At 43.6% G+C, this 27925-nt stretch overlaps 2 protein-coding genes across 2 annotated transcripts in view; one reads left to right on the top strand and one right to left on the bottom strand.

The window, feature by feature from the left end:
• Positions 1-1876, bottom strand: part of NT5C2 (5'-nucleotidase, cytosolic II) — a 146561-nt gene extending 144685 nt beyond the window's left edge. Inside the window, exon 1 of the mRNA XM_077877801.1 lies at positions 1723-1876. The gene's annotated coding sequence lies outside the window, so the exon portion shown is untranslated. The remainder of the gene's footprint in view (positions 1-1722) is intronic.
• On the top strand, positions 1683-15866 carry INA (internexin neuronal intermediate filament protein alpha). Its single transcript, XM_077877808.1, has 3 exons — positions 1683-2845; positions 12441-12565; positions 13853-15866. The coding sequence occupies exons 1-3, from the start codon at positions 1781-1783 to the stop codon at positions 14163-14165; spliced, it is 1503 nt and encodes a 500-aa protein (XP_077733934.1). The 5' UTR covers positions 1683-1780; the 3' UTR covers positions 14166-15866.
• The last annotated feature ends 12059 nt before the right edge of the window (positions 15867-27925 follow it).

Here is a 27925-nt window from a genome sequence, read left to right as displayed (position 1 = left end):
TGTTTGCTAGTGACCTTGTGCAGAGTGCTGGAGCTGAGCCCTGGTTTCTGATCTCTTAGATGGGGGTAAAGGGTCACACTGAAGAGTAGCCAGAAGGAAAGAAACCTATGCAAAAGTCCTGGCACAATGGCTAGCAGAGAGTAATCATTTAGTAGTGTTAGCTAGCATTCTTCCGCCCTTCACTTTACCAGGTATTTCCGAGCCCAGTGAACACAGAATTAAGCTCAGGTCTTGGTCTGTAATAAGGAACGTGGGGGGGACAGGCTGTGGTAGGGCCTGACCATCTTCCATGACATGAAGCATAATGCCAAGAAGTATGTTCCAAAGTCCTGCAGGGCTTCCCTTCTCTTTCCTTTAGTGGCCTGTCTCAGGTAATATTTTCCCACATGAAGTTAAGCTTATCCTTGAGATCCAAATCAAAAAGGCCTTTAGTCTGGAATTCTGGAGTCTACTAAAAAGTTCTTCTTACTCCCTCTCCTAAGCCACAGCTGCATCCTGAGAGATACTATAAGCTAGAAGGTGAGTGCACACTAAATCCTACACTGACTCCGCCCAGCCCTCACCTCTCCAAATCCCATTCTTTGACCTCCCCACCCCCACCCTGTGTGGGTCTGCCCTGTGGCCGGAACTCTTCTCTGATCCTGGAGTTTAATATTTGCAGAGACCTCTTTTGTTCAAAGAGAGACCTCCTAAATTAGGAAGAGGTGCTCCTAAATTAGAGTAGGATTTACAAAGCCTGAAATCTCTAATACCTACAGGGCCAGATAGATAACGTAAATGAATTCAGAAGGTGGGCATTATTCAACGGAGAGTTGTGGGGACTGTGGTGATCCCATCCCCATTGGGAGCTCTGGGATGGGAATGGGCTTACGGGTCACCTCCCAGAAAAACCCTAACTATGGGGGAAAGCAAAGAGGACAGGGTCGACGGAAGCGCCAGAGCCGGGTGTGTGGTCTGCGGATGGGAAATCCACTTGCTTATACAAATGTCAGGGGCACTTCAGTTTTGTCCACTGCAGACACCCCAGCTTTTTTTTTTTTTCCTGCGCTTCCTTCTTCTATCTGCAACTCAGGCCCGTGTTCTTTATCTATCTCCCCTCTTTTCTGGGGCGTCACAGGCATTGGGCCCAGCCACCGGCCCTGGGTGCTTCCGAGAGATGCAAAGGACAGCTGATGAGATGCTCTCTGACGTAGACCCACTCTACCCCCTGGGAACCCCGAGCTGGCTGAGGAAAGGGACAAAGCCTGAGGGAAGAGACAAAGTCCCCACTGTAACTGGAAAAACAGGGTTTCACCCTCAGGAGCTCCCAGGGAGGGACGGGCGGGCGTACGGGTCACCTCCCGGAAAACCGTAACTCCGGGTGGGTTAAAGGGGGCAAAAAGGACAGGGTTAAGGGAGGCGACAGGGCCCGGTGGTCTGCGGCTGGAAAGCCCCGGTCGTTTAGGCGCCACTCCACTCAAGTCACTTCCAAGCCACACGATTCTTGGGGAGGGGCGCGGCGGGCAGGGAGCGGCTCCCACGCAAATCGCTTTGTCTCGGCGCCCCAGGTCCGCGGCGCGCGCAGCTGCAGTAGTCTCTGCGCTTCCCCGCCCCCGCTCCTGGATGCCCCGCTTCCCTCTCTCCACCAGCCCCGGAGCAGGAGCTCCGCCCCCAACGCGCCGCCCCAGCCCCGGCGCCTTAAAACCCGGGGCACACCGCCCAGCCGCGCCCCGGCTGGCGCACCTCTCCTCTGGCGCGTGTCGTCCGCCGCAGCCGTCCTCCCGGCCCTGGTCCCGGCACCATGAGCTTCGGCTCGGAGCACTACCTGTGCGCCTCCTCCTCCTACCGCAAGGTGTTTGGAGATGGCTCTCGCCTGTCCTCGCGCCTCTCCAGCGCCGGGGGCGCGGGTGGCTTCCGCTCGCAGTCGCTGTCCCGCTGCAACGTGGCCTCCTCGGCCGCCTGCTCCTCGGCCGCGTCGCTCGGCCTGGGCCTGGCCTATCGCCGGACCCCGGCGTCCGACGGGCTGGACCTGAGTCAGGCGGCGGCGCGCACCAACGAGTACAAGATCATCCGCACCAACGAGAAGGAGCAGCTGCAAGGCCTCAACGACCGCTTCGCGGTGTTCATCGAAAAGGTGCACCAGCTGGAGACGCAGAACCGCGCGCTCGAGGCCGAGCTGGCCGCGCTGCGGCAGCGCCACGCCGAACCGTCGCGCGTGGGCGAGCTCTTCCAGCGCGAGCTGCGCGACCTGCGCGCGCAGCTGGAGGAGGCGAGCTCGGCGCGCGCGCAGGCCTTGCTGGAACGCGACGGGCTGGCCGAGGAGGTGCAGCGGCTAAGGGCGCGCTGCGAGGAGGAGAGCCGCGGGCGCGAAGGCGCCGAGCGCGCCCTGAAGGCGCAGCAGCGCGACGTGGACGGCGCCACGCTGGCCCGCCTGGACCTGGAGAAGAAGGTGGAGTCGCTGCTGGACGAGCTGGCCTTCGTGCGCCAGGTGCACGACGAGGAGGTGGCCGAGCTGCTGGCCACGCTGCAGGCGTCGTCGCAGGCCGCGGCCGAGGTGGACGTGGCTGTGGCCAAACCAGACCTGAGTTCGGCGCTGAGGGAGATCCGAGCGCAGTATGAGTCCCTGGCTGCCAAGAACCTCCAGTCAGCGGAGGAGTGGTACAAGTCCAAGTTTGCCAACCTGAACGAGCAGGCGGCGCGCAGCACCGAGGCCATCCGGGCGAGCCGCGAGGAGATTCACGAGTACCGGCGCCAGCTGCAGGCACGCACCATCGAGATTGAGGGGCTGCGTGGGGCCAACGAGTCCTTGGAGAGGCAGATCCTGGAGCTGGAGGAGCGGCACAGCGCAGAGGTGGCTAGCTACCAGGTAAGGGCTGGAACGCTGCAAAGGGAGGGGCGCCCTGCCCTCTCCCCCACCTACCTGCACTCTCCCTAGGAACCGAGGGGAGGGGAAGGGAGGAGGAGCCCCAACTGGAGGCGTTGGCAAACAAAAAGCCCTGGAGTCCACACCTTTCAGAGCCCTGGTCACCCTGTTTCCCTGCCCGTCATGTCATATCCCTGTCCGGGCCCTTCTAGAAAACAAAACAAAACAAAAACCCTTAATCTTATGTTTTACAGAGTCCAGAAATCTAATGAATGCTTCCTTATGTCCCGCTAGTGGACATAAACATCCTGGCGACTTAAAAAACAGCCCCCCACCAAAAGTAGGAGTGAACCCAGTGCAGCTGGGTTACAGCCTCTCATGTTGCAGTGCTGTCTCTCCTGTCTGGATTGTTTGGTTGACTTTGAAAGGCTTTCTGTGCACCCGGGAATTGATATTTATGAAGTATGGTCTGTGCTAGAGAGAACGCTGGACTGAACTGGGAAGGGTTCTTGACTTTCGCCTTCAAAAGAGTAGAGATTGGGAGCCAAGGAGCTGAGTGATTGGGCTAGTTACAGCCGCTCTGCTCTACCTCTTCCCCTCCCAACACGCACGCACGCACACACTGAGTTACCTTGTCTACCTACTGGAGATATTTCTTTCTAAAGAAAGCTTTTTACCCCTTAGCAAGTGAGAATGGTCAGGGCGCTGTCCTCGGTGCTGATCTAAACTTCTTTCCATCTCAGAAAAGAAGCGTCTCCTGTCTCATGCCCTAGTTATGACTCTCTAGGCAATTAACTGCTTTCGGCTTTTTTTTTTTTCTTTTTCTTCTGCAACACCCTCACAACAGTCTTGGCTACCTGCAATCAAGGGTCACCTCATGGACAGCATCAATTTTCACTATCATGGATGGCTTAGCATTGAGCAAAGAACACTTAATATGCTCAGCAGCATTGAGGTCCCACCTGAAAATTCACGTCTCCTTAACAATTTTCCATCCTCAATGCATGTGATAAATCACAGCGATGGGTGATTCTATCTTTGTTATAGGCTACTTATTTTTTTCCTTTTTGTGTGTCCTTTAAGCTCCTATGAAAGTATTGATTAGATCTTTCTTCCTTTCCTCTCCAAACAAAGGCCGCTGCATCTTCAGTTTTACTATATAGGGCATTCTGGGCTTATGACCACAAAGAGGACAGAGGCAGGAGAAAAGAAAGGAATAGGGTGGTTCAGTTTCAAGGTCCAATCAAAGCTCCTTTGGGTAGGATGATAATAATGCAAAAATTTGCAATAATTCGTTCTAGCCAAGATCGAAGTTTACTCTTGATGGAATTAATAGGGTTTGGGAACATTAAAAAAATAGAACCAAGAAAGGAGTAAAACCTCAAAAGTACTATTTTAGCCTGCAGCTAAAGAATGATTATTGGAGTGCAGGTATTTGTTATCCATTATAAATTGTCCCCTTTGCTAAAGGAAGAAAGCTTGCCTGGACCATTTGTTTTGGTTATTTGGAATTACGGTCCACCTCTAGTCTGCTTCAAAAGCTGTAACTTGGTTTAAAAAAAAAAAAGCTATAACTTGAATTTTTCACTTTTTGGCCTAGCTCCTCCATGGATTGAATTAATCACATTTAGTTAACTGAGACTTCATGTGTTCTAGCACCCTCAAAAGATGAGCTAGGTGGTCTTCTGAAGGGCTAGCCCAGTATTTCTACAAAAAAAGGATAACTTACCTGTAGCTGCCATCAGATTTGGGCTTTGCCATACCCTCTGTTTACTTGGTATGACCCTATCTTCTAAGAGGTAGTGACAATATCATCTGAGTTGTTTTGTTTGCTTTAAAAGGCTTTCAGTGTTAGACAATAGTAGGGTCATCCAGACACAGTCTGCAGGAAACAAAAACCCTACAGAAACTGCGGCATCTGCAGCTCTGCAGTGCTGCCCCCATCAGCATTAGCCTTCAGAACCTCAGTGGGCCTGCTGGTGGAATGGAAGACCAGATGAGACAACATAAAGCTATTTCCTACCCCTTGGGACTTCAGTCTGGGGAAGGGCTCACATCCTCACCTGCTTATCCTGAAGGCCTAAAGTCACAAGAGTATCCTCTGGCTGTTTTCTCTAACAATTTTAGTTCTACTGGCCAAGATGAAAAGCCTCCCTCTGCATGGTGAGATTCCGCTATTGTTTTCTTGCCCTCTCTCTCCCTCCTCCCTCCCCTTTCACTGCAGTTATGGGAGGCTGTTCTCTTTCTTCTGCTTCAGAGATTAGTGATAGGCCTATTTTCCTTTGCAAGCTTTCCACCCTCTCAGAGGCAGAGGAAGGCCCCATTAAAGTCACATTTTCCCTGCCCAGAATGCTGACAGCCTATTCAAGGGCAGAAAGCTTATTACACTTTTGAAAGGGTAAAGAATGATTCAAGGTGACATGGTGAGTACACAATGATATATGAGAGAACCCAAATCAGGCGACAGGTGAAATTGAAGAGCTTGAGCTAGTTGTCTTCAAAAGCCAAATGTAGCCACCCACTGTAGCTGAACCCTTTTCCATTTCTGGCCCAGGGCAAATCTGGTTCCTGTATAACTGCTTTACCACCCTAGAGGCCCTGTTCTGCCAAAGATGCCTAACAGTGTTTTTGCAGGATACTAGAGGCCCTGGCCCTGTACTATGGTCAGTCTTGGAAAGCTGCAGCTTTCCTTGAAAGTCCTTGCTGAACAATCAAGCTCCCCATTAGTTAATGCTCCCCAGGGAGATGAGCCAAGTCTGCTTTCTCTCTGGTATGAGATTGGAATACAACCTAATGAAATAGCTGGCCCCTTGGAGATTGGGGGTGACACTGGCTGCATATAAATCTATGGTCTGATTTATCTATGAAATTAGAATTCAAAAAGAAACTACATTTGGTCCTTTTTTCTTTTCAACTCTTCTATATGTTTTTGGTTTTGTTTTGTTTTTGCTCCTCCCTGTCTTATTGTATTACTGTCACCAACGCCACCTTGATAGCTCCTTTACAGAAATAAATTTAAACTTGTCATTCCTAAACCCATGGATCCACCAAGATCACTTGGGGGCTTAACAAAAAAGATTCTCAGGCTTATTTCCAATGATCGAGATTCAGTAGATGACAGGTACGGCCCAGGAATATGCAAAAGCGCTGCATCCTATTGTTCCTCAGACTGATTTTGGGGTGCGCTAACCTAAACCTCATTTCACAATATAAACCAGCTCATATAATGCAAGATTTTATTTTATTTTATATATCTTTTAAAGATTTATTTGTTTAAATAAACAAATTTGAGAGAGAGAGAGAGAGAGAGGCAGAGACACAGGCAGAGGGAGAAGCAGGCTCCATGCAGGAAGCCTGATGCGGGACTCGATCCGGGACCCCAGGATCACACCCCTGGGCCGAAGGCAGCACTAATCCACTGCGCCACCCAGGGATCCCCCTAATGCAAGATTTTAAAGTATGGCAGGGAAAAAGAAAGAAAGAAAGCGAAGACAGGAAGGAGAATAAGGCATATAGGTGGTACACATATAAAAGTCCTCTCTCCTCACCCGGTCATTCTGGATGGGCCCTTTCATTCAGACTGTGCTGCACTCACTACTACCACTGGCCTGCCTGAGGGCTCCTAAAAGTGATGAAATCCATAGCACTGTTTGTGGTTCCTTTTCTCCACTGCAGATGCTTGTGTGGCCATGTTTTTCTCTTCCTCCTGGCCTGCATCCTTCCAGCCCTTGGGAAGATGTTCAGCACTCATCTTAGCTGCTACTCCAGGAGAGACCCCAGCTGGAACTGGGAGTGCCTCTGCCATTCCCTCAGGCTAAGCCAGCAGCAGCTGCGTGGTTGGGGGAGGGGGCAGACTGCAGTGTTCTGCTCACATTTCCAGCTGGAGGCCATCTTTGGCAGGGCTTTTGAAGGGCAATGTGAGACAGTCTGGTGGGGGGAAGAGAGCACAAACAAAGGGACTAGACATTGAAGAGCAATGGTCAGCAGTCAGCCCAATTCCTTCCAAAAGGAGCAAAGTCATGCTTTTTGTCTACTCTGACCCATAAATTAGATGTGTGAAATGTGTAATGTAAACATTCAAAGAAATATCCTCTATCTAGAACTCAGCTCCCAACAACCTCTTATTCAGCAAACACAGCTCTGAAACAAAAATATTGTCTTAAAAAGGACCTTATGCTGCTGATGAGACAAAACCTCCATGTCCAGGTCACATATTGGGAAGTTGACCCCTCTGATGCTCCTAATTTATTCATTCTTGCTTTACATGATCCTAAAGTGCTTTGTCTTCTGAGTTTCAAGCATGCTGCAAGGTAGAGAAGAAGGACCAACTGAGTCAGACATCATCAAGAATGAGTAGCATTATTTCAACTTTCTTTTTTTTTTTTAAGATTTTATTTATTTTTTCATGAGAGACACACACAGAGAGAGAGAGGGAGAGGTAGAGACATAGGCAGGAGAAGCAGGCTCCATGCAGGGACATGGGACTGGATCCCAGGTCTTCAGGATCACACCCTGGGCTGAAGGCGGCACTAAAGGCGCTAAACCGCTGAGCCACCTGGGCTGCCCTATTTCAACTTTCAGAACAAAGAAAACCAGTAAGTGGCAAGCACTAATGCAAACACTGTTCTTTGGGAGCCATTAGGTAGAAATAAACAATCTGATACACCTCAGTTGACCTCAAAGATAAAAGACAGGAAAATAATTGATCGTTATCATAATCTGTAGTTGCTAAGAAAGGTTGCGTTATGTTTGTTCCAATTAAGAATGGTACAACACCTCTGGGGCACCTGGCTGGCTCAGTCAGAGGAAGATGCCACTCTTAATCTCAGAGTCATGAGTTAGAGCCCCATGTTGGGTGTAGAGATTATTTAAATAAATAATATATTTTTTAAATGGTACAAGCCCTTTTAGAAAGGTTTTTATTTAAAATCATCATTTAGGGCAGCCCGGATGGCTCAGCGGTTTAGCGCCGCCTTCAGCTCAGGGCGTGATCCTGGAGACCTGGGATCGAGTCCCCCGTCAGGCTCCCTGCATGGAGCCTGCTTCTTCCTCTGCCTGTGTCTCTGCCTCTCTCTCTCTATCTCTCATGAATAAATAAATAAAATCTTAAAAAAAAATAAAATAGAATAAAATAGAATAAAATAAAATAAATAAAATAAAATAAATAAAATAAAATAAAATAATAATCATTTAACCTGGTACTTAAAGGAATGTGCCTTCAACTAATATTAAAGCTTTATTATATGCTGCTTTGCTTTCCTAAGTAATCCAAGGGGTTGTGGGCTCATGATTAATTTGTCCATATGATTAAAAAAGGTATAAGTCACATGGTATGATCTTAACAATTTATTGAGCAATTTCTATGTGACAAGTGCTGTTTTAATGCCCATTATCTAATTTAACAGATAATGGACTTCTATGATCATATGAGGTACCTTAAATTGGAATCCTAACTTGAGGATCTCAGAATACCTCAGAAAAGAATAAACATTATAATTTTCCATATGTAGAAATGGAAATTTTGAAGAAACTAAAACACAGAAAACTAACTGAGGTATGTTGGATATTTGAGGCAGGGCCAGAAATGCAACCCAAAGGTCCTGATGCAATCCTCCTGTTTTTCTCAGATCTCATTTCTCCTGTCCTTTGCATAAGGAGAAGTCATCTTCCTTTTCCCTTTGCCACAGTAATATTGTGTCCCTTATCCCTAGGTGCATCACTAGCAGACCTGCTTGTAGGTTAGTTTAACCTCAAGTAACAACTATCAAGTAACATTTTTGGTAAAAATCATCTGAAGCCCAGGGCTCTTGGGTGGCTCAGCACTTGAGCATCTGCTTTCTGCTCAGGGCATGATCTTGGGTCCAGGGATGGGGGATCAAGTCTCGCATAGGAGAGACTGCAGGGAACCTGTTTCTCCCTCTGCCTATGTCTCTGCCTTTCTCTCTGAATAAATAAATAAAATTAAAAAAAAATCATTTGAAGCCCTTATGATCTCTGAACACGTTTTGGAATATTTCCATCACTGTCCGTGTAATATGTATTTTCCCTGCTGCTTGTCACTCCTTGCTCTGCACCCATCAGTTAATTGAGTCTCTCCTTTGCAGCATTCCTGTCAATATTTATAGAACAGGTAGGAGGCATGAATTTCTATTCTTTCTGCAGGTTCTCTTGATTTGGAAGTCTGCACCCTCTGATGTTAGCAGCCCTGTTTTCAACCATCATGTCATCATCCCCACACAGGAAATTACAAGGGCCCCTCACTCACTCACTTCTTGAGGTTTCTGATAGTTTTCTATGTCTCCACTTCACAAAAATTATTGTAAATTGCTGTGCTCTTTGTGTCGACAAGGTTGCAACTAAATTATTTTTTTTTTAAATTAGCTTAACTACTTTTATTTTTTATTTTTTTATTTATTTATGATAGTCACAGAGAGAGAGAGAGAGGCAGAGACACAGGCAGAGGGAGAAGCAGGCTCCATGCACCGGGAGCCCGACGTGGGATTCGATCCCCGGTCTCCAGGATCGCGCCCTGGGCCAAAGGCAGGCGCTAAACCGCTGCGACACCCAGGGATCCCCTGCAACTAAATTATATGCATTATTTGCTCATATCTTTTTAAGTCAGAGGAAAAGAAGTGCTCATGTAGCACACCATTCATTCATTTAACAGTTACTCACTGAGCATCTGCAGTGTGCATTGTGCTAGGATCTGGGCTTCCAGAGGTGAACCAAACAGAATCAGCTCCTGTTTCTATGTAAATTACATTGTAGTGCAGTAGCTCTCTGACAGGAGTGACTTGCCTTCCAGGGGACCTTTAGCAATGTCTGGGACATTGTTGGTTATCACAACTGGGAGGGAGGGTGTGTGCTACTAATGGGTGGAGGTCAGGGATGCTGCTAAACATCCTACAATTCACAGGACAACCCCCCCCCCCCACCAGGAAAGAATTATCCAGCCCAGAATGTCAACAGTGCCTAGGTTGAAAAAGCATGAGATAGAGGAAGATGACAGAAAATAAACTAGTCGGGCAGCCCCGGTGGCGCAGTGGTTTAGTGCCGCCTGCAGCCCGGGGTGTGATCCTGTCGACCCGGGATCGAGTCCCACATCGAGTCCCACATCGGGCTCCCTGCATGGAGCCTGCTTCTCCCTCTGCCTGTGTCTCTGCCTCTCTCTCGCTCTCTCTGAATGAATAAATAAATAAATCTAAAAAAAAAAAAAAAAGAAAAGAAACTAGTCAAGTAATAAATGAACGAGAAAGTTTCAGGTAATGATAATAGCTGAGAGCAGAGTGGCCACTTGTGCAAGTATGTGCTTTCTTCTAATTTGTCCTCCCACCAGAGGTGCTTGTTTCTCATTTGCACAAAGCCCCTTTATGGGCTACCCACTGCCCTGGCTTGAGGTAAAATAGCATGCTAGATCAGTGTGGAAAGGGTACTTAAGTTAGACACAAAAGAAGACCGGGTAGAGGGCATTTGCCCTGAATCTTCGATGACTCTGTCGGCCACAGAAGACCCACTGCAGAGCATTCCAAACAGAAGAAGTAACTAGTCTAAAGGGTCTGGGACAGCAATGAAGTTGGTAACTTTAAGGAGCAAAAGAGAAGGCTGAAGCACTTGGAGCAAAGGAAGTAGTATAGGCCATGCTGAGGAATTTGGACTTTATTGTAATAGCTGTTAGAGGGTTCCAAGCAGGAGAACAAGGATCTGCTGTGTTTTTAAAAGACCCTCTGGGGGCACCTGGGTGCTCATTATGTTAAACCTCCAACTTTTGGTTTCTGCTCAGGTCCTGATCTCATGGATCGTGGGATGGAACCCAGAGTTGGGTTCTGCACCCAGTGAGGAGTTGGCTTGAAGATTCTCTCCTTCTGCCCCTCCCCCTCTGTGTGTGCACACATGCATACACTCTCTTTCTCTAAACTAATTAAATAAATCTTTAAAAAAATGTTTAAAAGCCCCTCTGGCTGCTCAAGAATCAGAAATCTAAAGCTATTTTTTGGGCACCTAGTGGCACAGTCGGTTAAGCCTCTTGGTTCCTCCTCAGGTGGTGATCTCAGGGTTGTGTGATCTGCAGGGAGTCTACCTTGAGTTTCTCTCTCCCTTTCCCTCTGCCCCTCCCACTCATGTACTCGCGCTCTCTCTCTCTCTCTCTTTCTCTGTGTCTCTGAAATAAATAAATATATATATATATATATATTTTTTTTTTTTTTTAAATGTAAAGCTATTTTTCTGTGATTGGGTTTGCACCTGAAAGAATTTGGAGCAAAACTATTATATGGACCTTGTTTCTTTTTTATTTATTTTTAGTTTTTTAAAAGATTTTATTTATTTGTTTGTTTGTTTAAGAGAGAGAATGAGCAGGATCTCAAGTGGAGGGGAGGGGCAGAGGGAGAGAATCCCAAACCAACTATGCACTGAGCAAGGAGCCCTATGCAGGGCCTGATCTCACAACCCAGAGATCATGACCAGAGCCAAAATCAAGAGCCAGCTGCCCAAATAACCAGGCCACCCAGGTGTCCTCTAGTTTCTTATTTATTTATTTATTTTTTAAAAGATTTTATTTATTCATCAGAGAGAGAGAGAGAGAGAGAGAGAGAGAGGCATAGACCATAGGCAGAGGGAGAAGCAGGCTCCATACAAGAAGCCTGATATGAGACTCAATCCTGGATCCCAGGATCACGCCCTGAGCCGAAGGCAGAGGCTCAACTACTGAGCCATTCAGGGGTCCCTAGTTTCTTTTTTATTTATTTTTTATTTTTTTTATTTTTTAAATTTTATTTATTTATTCATGAGAGACAAAGAGAGAGAGAGAGAGAGGCAGAGACACAGGCAGAGGGAGAAGCAGGCTCCATGCAGGGAGGCTGATGTGGGACTCGATCCCGGGGCTCCAGGATCACACCCCGGTTCCAAGGCAAGCGCTAAATCACTGAGCCACGCAGGGATCCCCCCATTAGTTTCTTTTTTAAAAATATAATTTCAATCTGCCACTTGGGTTAAAGAAATTCCATGGAGTATTTCTGCTTCCTCTGTAATCTGTCCCGTGAAATGCTCTCGGTAGGGTAATTGAGCAGCAGGCTTCCAGGAAACCATCAAAACGAACAGAGACAGAGAAGACTTGCTGTCCTCTCTGTGCTTTTCACAGTTGGAATCTTCTGAATCTAAGCTCCTAACCTGGGGCTTTGGGTTTTGGAAAGGACATGTAACAACTGAATTATTCAGAAGCAATACAGTAAGCAAGGGAGGGATGAGAAGTAAGTTTATTTGTTTTTTGAAGTTTTTACTTAAATTTCAGTCAACATACAGTGTAGTATTAGCTTTAGGTCTAAGTTTAAAAAGAGAGAGAGGAAAATATCTCCATGATGTTCGTTCAAGAACCATGTGCCACACAGTCGAAGGTCCCAACCCTTACCATACATCCAAATCTCCTAGGGACCTTAGGAAAGAGTGCAGATGCTGAGGCCCCACCCCAGAACAAATGAATCAGAATCTGGGCTGGGGGACAGGCCTGGATTTTTAATGTGTAGTCAGGGTTGAGAATACTTGTTTTGTGGAAATCTGACTAAATTTCAGCTGGTTCAAATATGTTGAATATGTCACTTTTCAGGATAGCATCGGGCAGCTGGAGAATGATCTGAGGAACACCAAGAGTGAGATGGCACGCCACCTTCGGGAATACCAGGACTTGCTCAATGTCAAAATGGCTCTTGATATTGAGATAGCAGCTTACAGGTATTTCAAAGGGCATGCTCACCCAAGCAGATCCAGTCACCTGGGGCAACACTACCCAAATTAGTGGATAGGTGGTTTTAGTCTCTCTGATTTCTGATGGGTAAGAGGGGATGAGGAAAGACATCCCTAGTGCCTTCCAGGTGAGCTGACTCTTCTGTCCCTCAACTTGTTTATACTTCACCTAACTAGTCCTAGAGTAGTCTACTTACCTCTGCTAGGATTTAAGGAGATAACGTGAGTATCCATAGGTTGAAATAGAACCCATCACAATCTTTTAAAAATAGGGTTGATACAACATAGAACATTCTAACAGAGGAGGTATACCTCTGGATTTCTACTCATGCAATGTTCAAGTGAACTTTTACCTTAAGAAAAAAGGTAATAACAGTAACTACTGTTTTTTGAATGGCTACTGTGTGCCAGGCACTATAGTAGATATGTATTTAAATTATCTAGGTATCCAGTCATATTTTTTGCAGAAGAGGAAACCTGAACCACAGATTTACCGTGTAATTTATTCTAAGTCACAGTGCTGGTAAATGGAAGAGCTCAACTTCAGTCCAGATCTGAGATTTTTTTTCTTTTACATTATGTATACTTCTTCAAAACAAAACTCCAAGAGTATTTGATAGTGTCTTGAGTTTCTGATTTTAAAGAGATGATAAAAATTATTAGAGATATGAGAAACAAGGCATTGGGGCCACTCTTACCATGCTGGTTAGGCTAGGCTGAGAAGAAGTCTGTTATTGGAAACAGCTGCATTCACTAGTTTTTGAAGTTGCTAGTTCCATTCCTTTTGTGCTCCTCTACATTGAAAAAACACAATTCTGAAGTTCAGGCTGAATTAGGCAGTTCCTTCCTCCTCTGTGGACTTTTTACCTCCTTATCCTTGTTGCACTTAAGGTTTTGATTAGTAAACTTCTCCCTAGAGCTTTGTAGACTCTTCAGTGCCAAAAATGGGTGTGATGAGACTAAGGGGAATTGTACAAAAATTCCTTTTTGAACATATTTGTGATTAGATTTCCCTTTGACAGTGCTTTAAACACAGCTGATGCTAAAGATGCACTCATACAGTAGATGTGCATCTACACATGCAGATGTGTATGCATGTGCTGGATAAACTCCATGTCTTTGAACATTAGAAATCAATATTTATTGGTCTCAACCTCATGAGAAACAGCAGTCTTATGAAATCTTTTAAAATGAATAGGAGCTGGAGGGTTAAGTTCTTTTTTTTAAAAAGTTACTAGTTGACTTCCTAAGACTTTTTCTCTGTTGGATTTACAGGAAACTGCTGGAAGGTGAAGAGACACGTTTTAGCACCAGTGGATTAAGCATTTCAGGGCTGAATCCACCCCCCAATCCAGTTTATCTGCTCCCACCTAGAATCCTCAGTTCTACAACCTCCAAAGTCTCATCCACTGGGCTGTCTCTTAAGAAAGAGGAGGAGGAGGAGGAAGAGGCTTCTAAGGCAGCCTCTAAGAAAACGTCCCAGATAGGGGAAAGTTTTGAAGAAATACTGGAGGAGACAGTAATATCTACTAAGAAAACGGAGAAATCAATTATAGAAGAAAGCACCACTTCAAGCCAAAAAATATAATTATGTTGCTTAAAAAAAAGTTAATGCTTAAGAGGGGATAATATGCACTTGACTTGTTAAAGAGCCTATTCCTGAACCAAAACACCTGTCACCACTGTAAAATGTCTTCAAGGCTTCAGTCTCTCCTATTTAGCATTGAATACTTTCTCTAATAAGAAAACCACCCCGTAGGTTGGAGCAAACTGCAGCCCTAGAGCAATCACAGAGGAGTTATCTAAGAGTTCAGCTTTCTCACCTAAAGCTCAGGCTTCACAGCGTTAGATGATTCAGGTACAGAGGAAGTACAAACTACGGTGCTAAATCTGTGATCATCATCATTTGCTGTGAATTGAAATTAAAACTTAATGTTCGCTCACTATGCCCAGATCTTATCCAGCTATATAGTCTCACTCTAGGTTCCCAAACCATCAGATCACTGCCAAAGATAAACCAATGGCCCGCATTAGACGCCACTCTGATAAAACTGCTTCACAAGTGATGGGTGTTTGTTTAATGGACACTTCCTCTCCTCACAATTTCATGTATCCTTTTCTTCCATTCAGGAAAAAAAAAAGGCTAGTGTAGTATTCTTCCCCCCTTAAACACATTTAGGTTCTTCTGTAAAGAACTTACCCCCTTTAGCTCTCTTTGTTCAATGGTAAAATTAGATGCATGTTGAACATTTCTGTGATTCGTGTAATGACTTCTCCCTGCCCATTTCACGTCCTTCCAATTCTATAAGTAAAGAAAAATGGCAGTGATATGTTTTAAGGGTTGTCCCCAACAAATGATGAAAAGAATCCCTAGATTTTAGGCTTTCAGCTTATTCAAATCCATTTAATTAGGAAAAAAAAAGTATTAAGAATGTAGCTATTCACTTTAACTTTAGAAACACAGTAATAGTCCCCCAAGCTGTGATTAAGCTGACCTTAGATTTAGTAGTATAAGCTAGAAGAGGCGTATTTGTGTGAATGGAAAAAGCCAAGGTCTCATTGATCTGTGTGAGTTCATTTGTGGTGATCTAGAATTAGCTCTATCATGCCCTTTACCCTTAGAACCCAGGAATCCCGTTTCCCATTGTCTAGGTCTTCACAAGGCCTTGCTTTCACTCTCCTATGCCTTTTAAGAGTGCTAAGTATAATTATGCTATCACCAGGACACAAGGCTACCGCCCAAAAGTAAAAGAAATCACCTCTGGTCAATTAACACCACCAGCAAACAAAAGGAAATCTTTCTCTTTTCTCTAAGCATCCTGCTCCAGACTTTCCCCATAGCTACATGGTTGGTAGGGTCTCCTTCCCCTCCTGGAGAGATAGTGACACTCAAGACTAGAGAAGAGGCTCACATGCTTCTATTCATGTGCTAGCAAGTCCATTCTGGAGAGCCAACTTTTCATCTGCCCAACTGTGTAGCCGCTGCATCGCCCTGTCGTCCACATGTGCCAAGTTTGATGTAGCATTAATTCTTTCCCACAGTCACTTCCAAGAGACCTAAAGAGTTGCTGTGTCTCTGTCACACACCTCCATTCAAAGTTCTGTTATGATAGGGTGCGACGCTTTTACCGAACTTATTTATCCTAGCACCTGCTTCAATTGTTTGAGGAACTGGAAAGATACTTTTTCTTCTTCCTTTCCCTCACTCCATCCCTGTCTTTACTACCCACACTTACTGTAAAACATTAGTAAGATAAGAATTAAAAGTCACACGATCCCACCAACATAACTTGTGTCTTGTGGTTCTTGCTGCAGTTGAGAAAAGTGCTGTTTTGGGGGTGCTGGGTTGCCTTAGTAGAGCATGCGACCCAATCTCAGGGTCATGAGTTTGAGCCCCATGTTGGACCTAGAGCTTACTCAAAAAAGAAGAGGGGTCACCTGGGTGGCTCAGTAGGTTAAGTGCTGCCTTCAGCTCAGGTCATGATCTCAGGGTCCTAGGATTGAGCCCCCCCAATGGGCTCCCTGCTCAGGGGGAGTCCGCTTCTCTCTCTCCTGCTGCTCCTCCTGCTCATGCTCACTCTCAAAATATTTTTTAAGGGGATCTGTGGGTAGCTCAGCAGTTTGGTGCCTGCCTTCTGTCTAGGGCATGATCCTGGAGTCCTGGGATCGAGTCCCACATCAGGCTCCCTGCATGAGGCCTGCTTCTCCCTCTGCCTGTATCTCTGCCTCTGTGTGTGTGTGTGTGTGTCTCTCATGAATAAATAAATAAAATCTTTAAAAAATATAATTTTTAAAAAAGAAAGCATTGTTTAAGTTCAGTGAGACAACTATACCCCAAATAATTTGGGAATTTATCTTCTCTGCTCCTTGCATCCATAGTTAGAGTTGTTTCCCTTGCCAAGGCCTTGGGATTACACAGCCTGCATGTGTTTATACTGTCTAAAACACAGCATGCACTAAGTGGACAGTTTATGGCAGGGAGTGAAGAAATCAAATGATGCAAGACCATATATTCTGTGCCTGGATAATGGTTTAACTAGCTTAACTTGAACATTTCTGAAAATGAACTGGAGAACACATATGATAAAAGGTAGTTGGTTTTTTTTTTTAAGATTTTATTTATTTATTCATGAGAGACACAGAGAGAGAGCGAGAGGCAGAGACACAGGCAGAGGGAGAAGCAGGCTCCATGCAGGGAGCACAACGTGGGATTCGATCCCGGGACTCCAGGATCATGCTCTAGGCCGAAGGCAGGTGGCTAAACCACTGAGCCACCCAGGGATCCCCTAAAAGGTAGTTAAAAACAGTAAGAATAGGGGATCCCTGGGTGGCTCAGCGGTTTAGCACCTGCCTTTGGCCCAGAGCATGATCCTGGGTCCTGGGATCAAGTCCCGCATCGGGCTCCCTGCATGGAGCCTGCTTCTCCCTCTGCCTGTGTCCCTGCTTCTCTCTCTGTCTCATGAATAAATGAATAAAATCTTTAAAAAAATAAAAAATAAAACAGTAAGAATAAAAAAAAAGTAAGAATCCTTTGAAGATTGGGTTATACTTCTGCAGAACCCATATATTTAGGTAGAACATAGGCAGCAATAATAGAATTTTCCTATACTGGAATAATTCTTAACCTTCTATGGATTATAGACCCCTTGGAGAAAGCTGTGGACCCTTTTCCCAGAAAAATACACAAAACTTTGTACGTCTCAAGGGGCTTGAGGTTCCTTGTTGAACCATCTACTTCTGTGTCCAGAAGTCCATGGATTCCAAGTTGAGATTCCCTAATGCCATGTCAGGTTCCAGGGTGGGAACTAAATGAGGGGAATACACACTGATGCTGGTGCGAAGCTGAAGCTTGCTGAATCCTGAACAACGTTTTCATTCCCAGCGTATCTGACTAAGAGCACTTGCACGCCACACAAAGATACATTGACGGTACTGTTTGGGAAAAGGGATGTTAGTCCTGCATCAACAATGAGAATTTTATAGTAATCAAACATCTTTTAGGACCTATTAAGGAGCAATAATAGTCTCATCAATACATGGATTTGCAATATAGATTTTGGTTGCCACTTCTAAGAATACGGTTTCGTTAATGGACCCTTTTATATGCAAAACCACCCTCCTTTTATGACATTTATATAATTTCTGGCTCTTCTTTGTATCTCCTATTTTCGCTGAGTTGCCACTAATTGCCATGAGCGCATTTATAAAGAATTAAAAGATCTGTGGAATTGATAAATTATTAAAGCAAGACAATTACACTAACAAGGAAACATAGTGTTCAGAATCATAAGGCAGGGAGGAGAAAGGAAGAAGAAGCAGGCAACACCAACTGTCATGACAGAACAGGACAACAAACTGAGTCTGGGAGATGGCAGGGAAGCCTGTCCACAAAGCACATTAGTGATAACCAATTTGACTTTCAGATTCATTAGACAATGAGATCCCCTGCATCCTGAGACTAATAATAGCTTTAATTTATTCAGTACCTACCTACTATGTGTCAGACACTGTAGTAGACTATAAAGAGAATTATCTCATTTAAACCTCACACTCTTAAATTTTTTAAATTTAGGGACACCTGGGTGGCTCAGCGGTTGAGCGTCTGCCTTCCGCCCAGGGTGTGATCCTGGAGTTCCAGATCGAGCCCCACATCGGGCTTCCTGCATGGAGCCTGCTTCTCCCTCTGCCTGTGTCTTTGCCTCTCTCTCTCTGTGTCTCATGAATAAATAAGTAAAAGCTTTAAAATTTTTTTTAAATTTAAATTCAATTAACTAACATATAATGTATTTTTTTAAATTTTTTTTTAAGTTTGTATTTATTTATGATAGTCACAGAGAGAGAGAGAGAGTGAGAGAGAGAGAGAGGCAGAGACACAGGCAGAGGGAGAAGCAGGCTCCATGCACCGGGAGCCTGATGTGGGATTCGATCCCGGGTCTCCAGGATCGCGCCCTGGGCCAAAGGCAGGCGCCAAACCGCTGCACCACCCAGGGATCCCCATATAATGTATTATTAGTTTCAGAGGTAGAGTTCCGTGATTCATCAGTTTTACGTAATACTCAGGGCTCATTACATCATGCGCCCTCCTTTTTAAAAAAAAAAAAATTTTTATTTATTCATTCATGAGCAACACAGAGAGGCAGAGACACAGGCAGAGGGAGAGGCAGGCTCCTCGCAGGAAGCCCAATGCGGGACTCAATCCCTGGACCCCAGAATCACACACTGCACCAAAGGCAGACGCTCAACTGCTGAGCCACCCAGGTTTCCCCATCATGTGCCCTCCTTAATGTCCATCACCCAGTTACCTGATCCCTTCACACACCTCTCCTCTAGCAACCCTCAGTTTGTTTCCTATGGTTAAGAGTCTCTTATGGTTTATCTCCCTCTCTGATTTCATCGTTTTATTTTTTTCCTATCTTCTCCCCACCATGATCCTCTGTTTTGTTTCTTAAATTCCACATATGAGTGAGATCATATAATAATTGCCTTTCTCTGATTGACTTATTTCACTTAGCATAATATCCTCTGGCAAGAGGGTTCCCCTTTCTCCACATCCTTGCCAACATCTGTTATTTCCCGACTTGTTAATTTTAGCCATTCTGACTGGTGTGAGGTTATATCTCATTGTGGCTTTAATTTGTTGTTCCCTGATGCTGAGTGATGCTGAGCATCCTTTCATGGGTCTGTTGGCCATTTGTATGTCTTCTTTGGAGAAATGTCTGTTCAGGTCTTCTGCACATTTCTTGATTGGATTATTATTCTTTGGGTGTTGAGTTTGGTAAGTTCTTTAAGACTTTGGATATAAGCCCCCTTTATCTGATAAGACATTTTCAAGTATCTTCTCCATTCTGTTGTCTTTTGGTTTTGTCGATTGTTTCCTTTGCTGTGCAAGAGCTTTTTATCTTGATGAAGTCCCAATAGTTCATTTTTGCCTTTGTTTCCCTTGCCTTTGGAGATGTGTCTAGGGAGAAGTTGCTATGGCTGAGGTCTCAAAAGGTGCTGCCTGTGTTCTCTAAGATTTTGATGGATTCCTGTCTCACATTTAGATCTTTAATCAATTTTTAGTTTATTTTTATGTACAGTGTAAGAAAATGGTCTGGTTTCATTCTTCTGCATGTGGCTGTCCAATTTTCCCAATACCATTTGTTGAAAAGATTTTTTTCTATTGGATATTCTTTCCTGCTATGTTGAAGATTAGTTGATCATAGAGTTGAGGGTCCATTTCTGGGTTCTCTATTCTGTTCAATTGATCTATGTGTCTGTTTTTGTGTCAGTACCATACTGTCTTGATGATTACAGTTTTGTAATAGAACTTGAAGTCTGGAATTGTGATATCCCTAGCTTTGGTTTTCTTTTTCGATATTCCTTAGGCTATTAGGGGTCTTCTGCTTCCACACAAATTTTAGGATTATTTGTTTGTTCCAGCTCTGTGAAGAAAGTTGATGGTATTTTGACAGGGATTGCATTGGATATATAGATTGCTCTGGGTAGCATAGACATTTTAACAATATTTGTTCTTCCAACCCATGAGCATGGAACACTTTTCCATTTCTTTGTGTCTTCCTTAATTTCTTTCATGAGCGTCCTGTAGTTTTCTGAGTACAGATCCTTTGCCTCCTTGATTAGGTTTATTCCTAGGTACCTTATGGTTTTGGGTGCAAGTGTAAATGGGATTGACTCGTTAGTTTCTCTTTCTTCTGCCTCATTGTTAATGTATAGAAATGCAACCGATTTCTGTGTATTGATTTTATATCCTGTCACTTTGCTGAATTCCTATATGAGTTCTCATAATTTGGGGGTGGCATCTTTTGAATTTTCCACATAGAGTATCATGTCATCTGCAAAGAGAATTTTACTTCTTTTTTGCCAATTCGGATGCCTTTTATTTCTTTTTGTTGCCTGATTGCTGAGGCTTCACAACCACTCTTTAGGTAGTATTTGTATACCCATATTACAAATGAAGAAATAGAGCCTTGGAATGACAAGTTAAAACCGTTGTCTAATGTTACAGAATAAGAGATCTGGGATTTGCACTTTGGTCCTTGGACAGCAATGCTTGCTTCTCTCTCCTATAATGCGTCTCTTCATAAAAGAAAGTCCCCTCACTTGAGGGACTAGGAATCTTTATTTTTATCATCTTTATCCTCCATTCCTTACTGGGTTTTACTTAAGATTTTTCTGCCCCAGAAACCTTTGGCAACACCAAGTCCCACAGGCAAACTGCTACACTTTGCCCACTTTCTGAACCTATTAACTTCCTGCATTGCAGTGATACCATGATAGCTCAAAACTGGGTTCTGAGCCCAAAGAACTGAGTCATCTCCTACTAAAACCTGAATTGGATTGGGTGCTATTATCAAATTTTTATTTTATTTTATTTAAAGACTTATTTATTTATTCATGAGAGACAGAGAGAGAGGCAATGACAGGCAGAGGGAGAAGCAGGCTCCCTGCAGGGAGCCCAGTGTGAGACTCGATCCTGGAACCCTGGGATCACACCCTGAGCGAAAGGCAAATGCTCAACCGCTGAGCCAACCAGGCATCCCTATTACCTAATTTTTAAAAAAGAGTTAAAAAATAATTTTGAAAAGGAACTGTACCCCGGTGGCGCTGCGGTTTGGCGCCGCCTGCAGCCTGGGGTGTGGTCCTGGAGTCCCTGGATCAAGTCCCACATTGGGCTTCCTGCATGGAGCCTGCTTCTCCCTCTCCCTGTCTCTCTCTCTTTCTCTCTCTCTCTCTCTCTCTCTGTCTATGAATAAATAAATAAAATCTTAAAAAAAAAAAAGAAAAGTAACTGTATAGCTTAGTATCAAAGGGCCTGGAAATGACGGGAAATTACAGAAGGGGCAGTTCCTCAGGAGGTAATAAAACCAGGATATTAGAATTCATTTTACTGTACTGGCTAAAGAGGAGGGAAAGATGTGACCAATTGTCTGGAAACTAGAGTCCAAATTTTAGCTCAAAAAAAAAATTTAGCTCCAGACACAATGCAAATCTCATATAGTCCTGCAGATAAACTTCTAGAATGTACTGGTGGGCAGCCTAGTTGGCTCAGCGGTTTAGCACTGCCTTCAGCCCAGGGCATGATCCTGGAGACCCAGGATTGAGTCCCAAGTTGGGCTCCCTGCATGGGGCCTGCTTCTCCCTCTGCCTGTGTCTCTGCCTCTCTCTCTCTCTCTCTCTCTGTATCTCTCATAAATAAATAAATAAAATATTTTAAAAAATAGAATGTACTTGTGAACACAAGCAGGAAGTCCAGAACCACCATTCATGATTCTTTTAAAAAAAATTTTTTTTTATTTATTTATGATAGGCACAGAGAGAGAGAGAGAGAGGCAGAGACAGAGGCAGAGGGAGAAGCAGGCTCCATGCACCAGGAGCCCGATGTGGGATTCGATCCCGGGTCTCCAGGATCCCGCCCTGGGCCAAAGACAGGTGCTAAACCGCTGCACCACCCAGGGATCCCACCATTCATGATTCTAAAGGCAAACATGAAATAGTTTTAAAAATGTATTTTAAAAAACCCAAAAATAAATAAATAAAAATAAACCATAAAAAAATAAAAAAGTATTTAAAAATCCACTGGGTGAAGAGCACCTGGGTGGCTCAGTCAGTTGAGTGCCTGATTTCACTTAGGTCATGATCCTGGGGTCCTGGGATTAAGCCCTGCATCAGGCTCACTGTCCAGTGGGGAATCTCCTTCTCCTTCTGCCCCTCATCCCGCTCAAGTTCTCTCTCTCTCTTTCTCTTAAATAAATAAATAAATAAATAAATAAATAAATAAATAAATAAATAAAATCTTTAAAAAAATTCATTGAGCAGTGCCCAAGTAGAGCAGTTGGGGGTCAGACGTGGTTTGGGGTCAGGTCATGGTCTCAGGGTCTTGAGATTAAGCCCTGTGTTGGGCTTCTTATTCAGTGTGTGGAGTCCACTTGAGACTCTCTCTCCATCTTTCTCTACCCCTGTCCCTTGTGCACATGCTGTCTCTCTCTCTCTAAAATAAATAAATCTTTAAAAAAAAAAATTCATTGGAACAGAAAACAGATCAGTAATTGCCAGGGGTAAAGAGAGGGGGTGATGGGGTATAAGGGTTTTATTTCGGACTGATAGAAATTTTTGGAACTAGTTAGAGGTGGTAGCTGCACAGCATTGTGAACATACTAAATGCCACTGAATTGTACACTTTAAAATGACTAATTTTATATCATGTAAATTTCACCTCAATTTAAAAAATCCACTGATAGAGAATTTATGGAGCTGTCAGAAAAATATAATTACAAAATCTATACCTTCTGCTCCAGCTGGGACCATTATGTACAGCCACCCTGGGTCAATCTCAGTTAGAAGAAATTCCATTAGGACAACATAAGCCAGATCTAATAAGAGTATTGATTCCAAAACAGAACCGGGAGAAAAAGCCAGAAATACCTTTTGATGTAAACAAAAGAAAAAATAGCTTGAAGTGCTTGCTTATAAGCACTCATCACTGATTTCCAACTGAGATTATTTTTATTATTACATCATCAGAAATCTCTAAAGTCCTGAAAAACATCTAAATCATAAGAATAAATTTTTCCCCCCTTGGAACCAAATAAGCTGGTGTGCCTGAAAGCACAATAATTTAAAATGGAAATAACAGAGGTGAGCTTTGTAGTATCTTTAAACAGAGCTCATATGTGAAATTTTATTTTTCTTTATAGAACATACACTACTAATGGCTTTGCTGCATGTTCAGATTTAATGTATAGTTTAGATTTGTCATCATGCCTTTGCTATTTTCAAATATCTCATATGGGAATGCCCTTTACAAAAGGCCAAATGATTGTTTTTATTAAATTACCATCCCCTGCTGCAAATTCTCAAAAGATGGAAAGAACAGTTACTATGTAGATCAAATGGCTTCTCTCTTCCTCTATTGATCTCTTAGATGCTTTGATTGAGCTCATGTTTTTATATTCCATAAGCTTACTAGGGGCGGGTTGTGACTAGCTGAAATTTATAAATTCTTTCTTAAATTCCCTTGAAACACACAGACACACAGACACATACCCCAGGATTGTAATAAGACTCAGTGAGTCACATTGCAGATATTTAAAGATTTATGTTTCTACAATTCTTCAGTGATTCTGAATAAAAAGAAATAGAGAAAGCTCAGGATACAAAGAAAAATGAAGATTGATCTTGGAGAGGTCTCCAGGCCCCCTTCCTCATCAATTAATTACCGTGGATCACCCCATGACTACTCTCCCCCCCCCCGGTGAGGTAAGTGGACTCTGCTGTGTAGGTCTGAGTCACTTCATTCCAGCTCTATTGTATGTTCTTATTAATAGGGAGTATAGAATGTTAGCAGAGTGTAGCCAGTCATTAGCATAAGGGCTGGAGTTTTGGAATACAATCAATAGCAGGTCTAGTTAATTGCTGATTACTGCGCTGGGCAAAAAAAAAAAAAAGCTGTTTTCCGTGGAAGTGCTCATTATATATATTTTTAAGTAATTTCGGGGTGGGGTGCCTGGGTGACTTAGTAGGTTAAGTGTCTTAAGGTTAAGTAGGTTAAGTGTCATTGGGTCATGATCTCAGGATTCTGGGATTGAGCCCCATGTGAGGCTCTGTGCTCAGCAGGGAGCCTGCTTCTCCCTCTCCCTCTGCTCCTCCCCTTGTTGTGCTCTCTCTCTTTCTCTCTCTCTCTGTCTCAAATAAATTAATAAATATAAATATTAAAAAAAGTAATCCCTATGCCCAACGTGGGGCTCAAACTCAAGACCCCAAGATCAGGAGTTGCACACTCTACTGACAGTTAGCCAGGTGCCTCTAGAGGTGCTATTTATTTATTCATTCATTCATTCATTCATTCATTTACCTATTTATCTATTTATTTATAGATTTTATTTATTTGACTAAGAGAGAGGGAGGAAGCACATGCAGGGGGAGTAACAGTGGGAAAGGGAAAAGCAGGCTCCCCACTGAGCAGTGGGCTTGATGCAGGGCTGGATCCCAGGACCTTGGGATCATGACCTGAGCCAAAGGCAGGTGCTCAATGGACTGAGCCACCCAGGTGCCCCTAGAGGTGCTTATTTAAAACAAATTTAAGGGGCTCCTGGCTGGCTGGCTCAGTCAGTAGAGCATATGACTCCTAATCTCTGGATCATGAGTTCAAGCTCCCCATATGGCATGGAGCCTACTTAAAATTAAAATTAAAACAGGGCAGCCCCGGTGGTGCAGCGGTTTAGCGCTGCCTGCAGCCCGGGGTGTGATCCTGGAGACCCGGGATCGAGTCCCACATCAGGCTTGTTGCGTGGAGCCTGCTTCTCCCTCTGCCTGTGTCTCTGCCTCTCTTTCTCTCTCTCTCTCTCTCTCTCTCTGTGTCTCTATGAATAAATAAATAAAAAATCTTAAGAAAATATTAAAACAAAACAAATTAAACTCACTTAGGTTCATCTGTTATGCTGTAAGTATGAATAAATGAGAAGTGTAACTTTCCATTTCCCATGATTTCCTGGCATAAGGATTCATACATGACATATACAATTCCTGATGTCCTTCAGGGCTAGACAATTTTGATCCTTACGTCAAGCCAGCCTTGAACTCAACAAAATGAACTCCTGGCAACTGAAACTATGAACTAACCTAATCTGCAAAGTATAAACAGCATAGCCAAGACTAGATTTAGGGTGAACACAGAACCCAGGCCTGACTTCAGAGCCTGTGTCCCTACCTGTCTCCAGGAGGGGTTATCCATAGAAGGAGGTGAAGAAAGAAAACATGTAAGAAAGAAGACAGGAAAAATAATAAATGGTTCAACATAAATCTTTTAATACTAATAGACCTCCTTACTCATTAGAAAGGAACTAATGGAGCAAAGTAACCTAAGAAGTGATTACATAGGGATCACATTTGAACTTGGTAATTGATTGTATGCCAGCTATGGCCCTGAATGCTTTATATATTTATTAATTCTCATAACAACTCTTTGAGTTAGGTTCCTTTGTCCCTGTTTACAGATAAGAAAAACTATAGCTCAGAGAAATTATACATGTCTGAGATCATGTAGCTTGCAAGTAGCAAATCTGGGAATCAAAGCCATGCAGTCTGGCTTCAAAATTCATGTCCTTAGGAAGGGGCTGAGGGAGAGGGGGAAGTAGACTACCCACTGAGCAGGGACCCTGACACGAGGCTGGATGTTAGGACCCTGGGATCATGACCTGACCTGAAGGCAGACGCTTAACCAAGTGAGCCACCCAGGTGCCCCTGCTAAGGCCAAGTACTGGGCTAGATGCTGTGAAAATAATATGTGGCTCTAGACATGGAGGAGGACCATAAAATCTGAGGAACCTATCAGAAAGATTCTTCTCTGGATCTTCTAAAAGAATAAGGAAAAAGAAAAAAGAAAAAGAAAAACTTAAAAGAAGCCAAGGAAAAGGAAACTTCAGGCTTCAGAAGCAGGAGCATCAAGAAAGATGAATTGAACTGGTCACTGTGAAAGCAGAGTGGCAGACAGCACCTGGAGCTGTGAACTGCACCAGACAGGCAGTGGATCAGGAGACAGTAGGAACATGAGGCCAAGCCAGCCAGATGAGACTGGGCCCCTTACAGGAGCACAGAATGAAGAAAAAAAAAAAAAAAATCATGTCTTTAACCACTATGCAATACTGCCTCTATGTGTTTTTTTAGAGCAGAAAAAAAAATCTGTCCTGGCAACCTTTGTCTTCTTAAAACTCTAATTTAAAACGTTAATCAGCTTTACTCTTGGGAAAACATTTTCCTATAAACATCTGAAGGAAAAAAAATCTGTTCTCTAAATGAAAATAGTTTCACAATAAGAACCTTTGTAAAACCACAGACACCATCAGAACAAAATAAAAATGTAGTATAGATTAAACCATAATATCCATTCCACGTAAGTAAATGGTAAGCTTTCAGGAGACCACTATGACATTTCATTTGAGAAATGACTATTAATCTCGAAAGGTGATAAAATTTAGATTTCATCAGTTCAGTTTTGAAGAGAGGCCAATAATCAAACTCATGTGCAGAAGATACTGAAAAAAGGATAAAAATGAGGACCTACTCTTTTTGGTCATGGTCCACTAAACAAAACAAACAAACAAACAAACATATTCAGAATCAGCATCTGCTTGAATCTTCTCTATTACCAAGGGTTTCCAAGATGACAAAATTGCAAAGGTTGCAACTATTAGAACTTTAAAGAAAAAAATTTAAAAAATTAAAATTAGTCACACATACATTTGATAAGTCAATTACAAGGTGATTCTACAAGAATATTCATCTAGGATTGAATCACAGAGGATACACTTTGAGCAAGATAAATAGGGCAAATAAATGGGTCAGAGGTATCATTTTCAAGAATTCAAAGTCACTGTAGGAGAGTCATTGTATGTGTGTGTGTGTGCAAGATCTGTGTTAGTTTGGAGTCCAGAGAAAGAATTGTCAGAGATGAGATGAGAGTGTATCTGAATCAGGAGGGAAGAGCAATGCAGTAGAAGCGGAGGGGAAGCTCAGTGAAGCCTAAGGTCAAAGGAAACGACTTTGGCCTATACTAGAAAGAAAAGTTTGAGATGGCAATAAGGGAGGAATTGAGAAACCTGCCAAGCATACCTTCTGCCAAAATACAACTTAATCAACAAACTATCCCTCTGAGCATCTTCACTTAATATCACCTTAGAGAGGGTTTAGGCAAAAACAAAGGGAACTGCAGCTATGCCAAATAAATCTATTTTTAGCTACTGATGTTGGGCTCTGGAATCTATACTTCATATATCTTATTCATGCATATTTGGGTATTTTTGTTTCTAGTAAAAATTCCATTTGAAGAAAAACTTTGACCTTATTTCATCTAAGCTAAATGCCTGCTGCTGGTGATGGCAGCCAATCTAACCCGAGGCAACAAGTTGGCATTTGTTTGCTCTTGCTTGTGCTTTTCCCACATCTAAGTCTGACTTTTTGGTTATTTGAAGACAGCTGTCTTGTATTGTCTTACCCATACTTTTTTGCTTTTCCAAGTTAACCATAAGCAATTGCTTAACCCTTATCTCTTGTTTTTGTTCTGGTCTCTTTCTCTCTATTCCCTATCCCATTACCCTTCCATCTCTCAGTAGTTGGGTATGCTACCCAGAACCAGACACAATATGAATTGGATATTAGAAGTATATATTTTTAAAGCTTTTATTTATTCATGAGAGACAAAGAGAGAGAGGCAAAGACCCAGGCAGAGGGAGAAGCAGGCTCCACGCAGGGAGCCCAGTGTGGGACTCGATCCCAGGACTCTAGGATCACACCCTGGGCTGAAGCCAGGTGCTAAACTGCTGAGCACCCAGGTGTCTCTGGATATTAGAA

The sequence above is a fragment of the Canis aureus genome, chromosome 29, assembly GCF_053574225.1.
Source record: "Canis aureus isolate CA01 chromosome 29, VMU_Caureus_v.1.0, whole genome shotgun sequence".
NCBI classification, from domain to species: Eukaryota; Metazoa; Chordata; class Mammalia; order Carnivora; family Canidae; genus Canis; species Canis aureus.
Note: the sequence above shows the minus strand (reverse complement) of the source record. Positions and strands in the feature narration are given on the sequence as shown.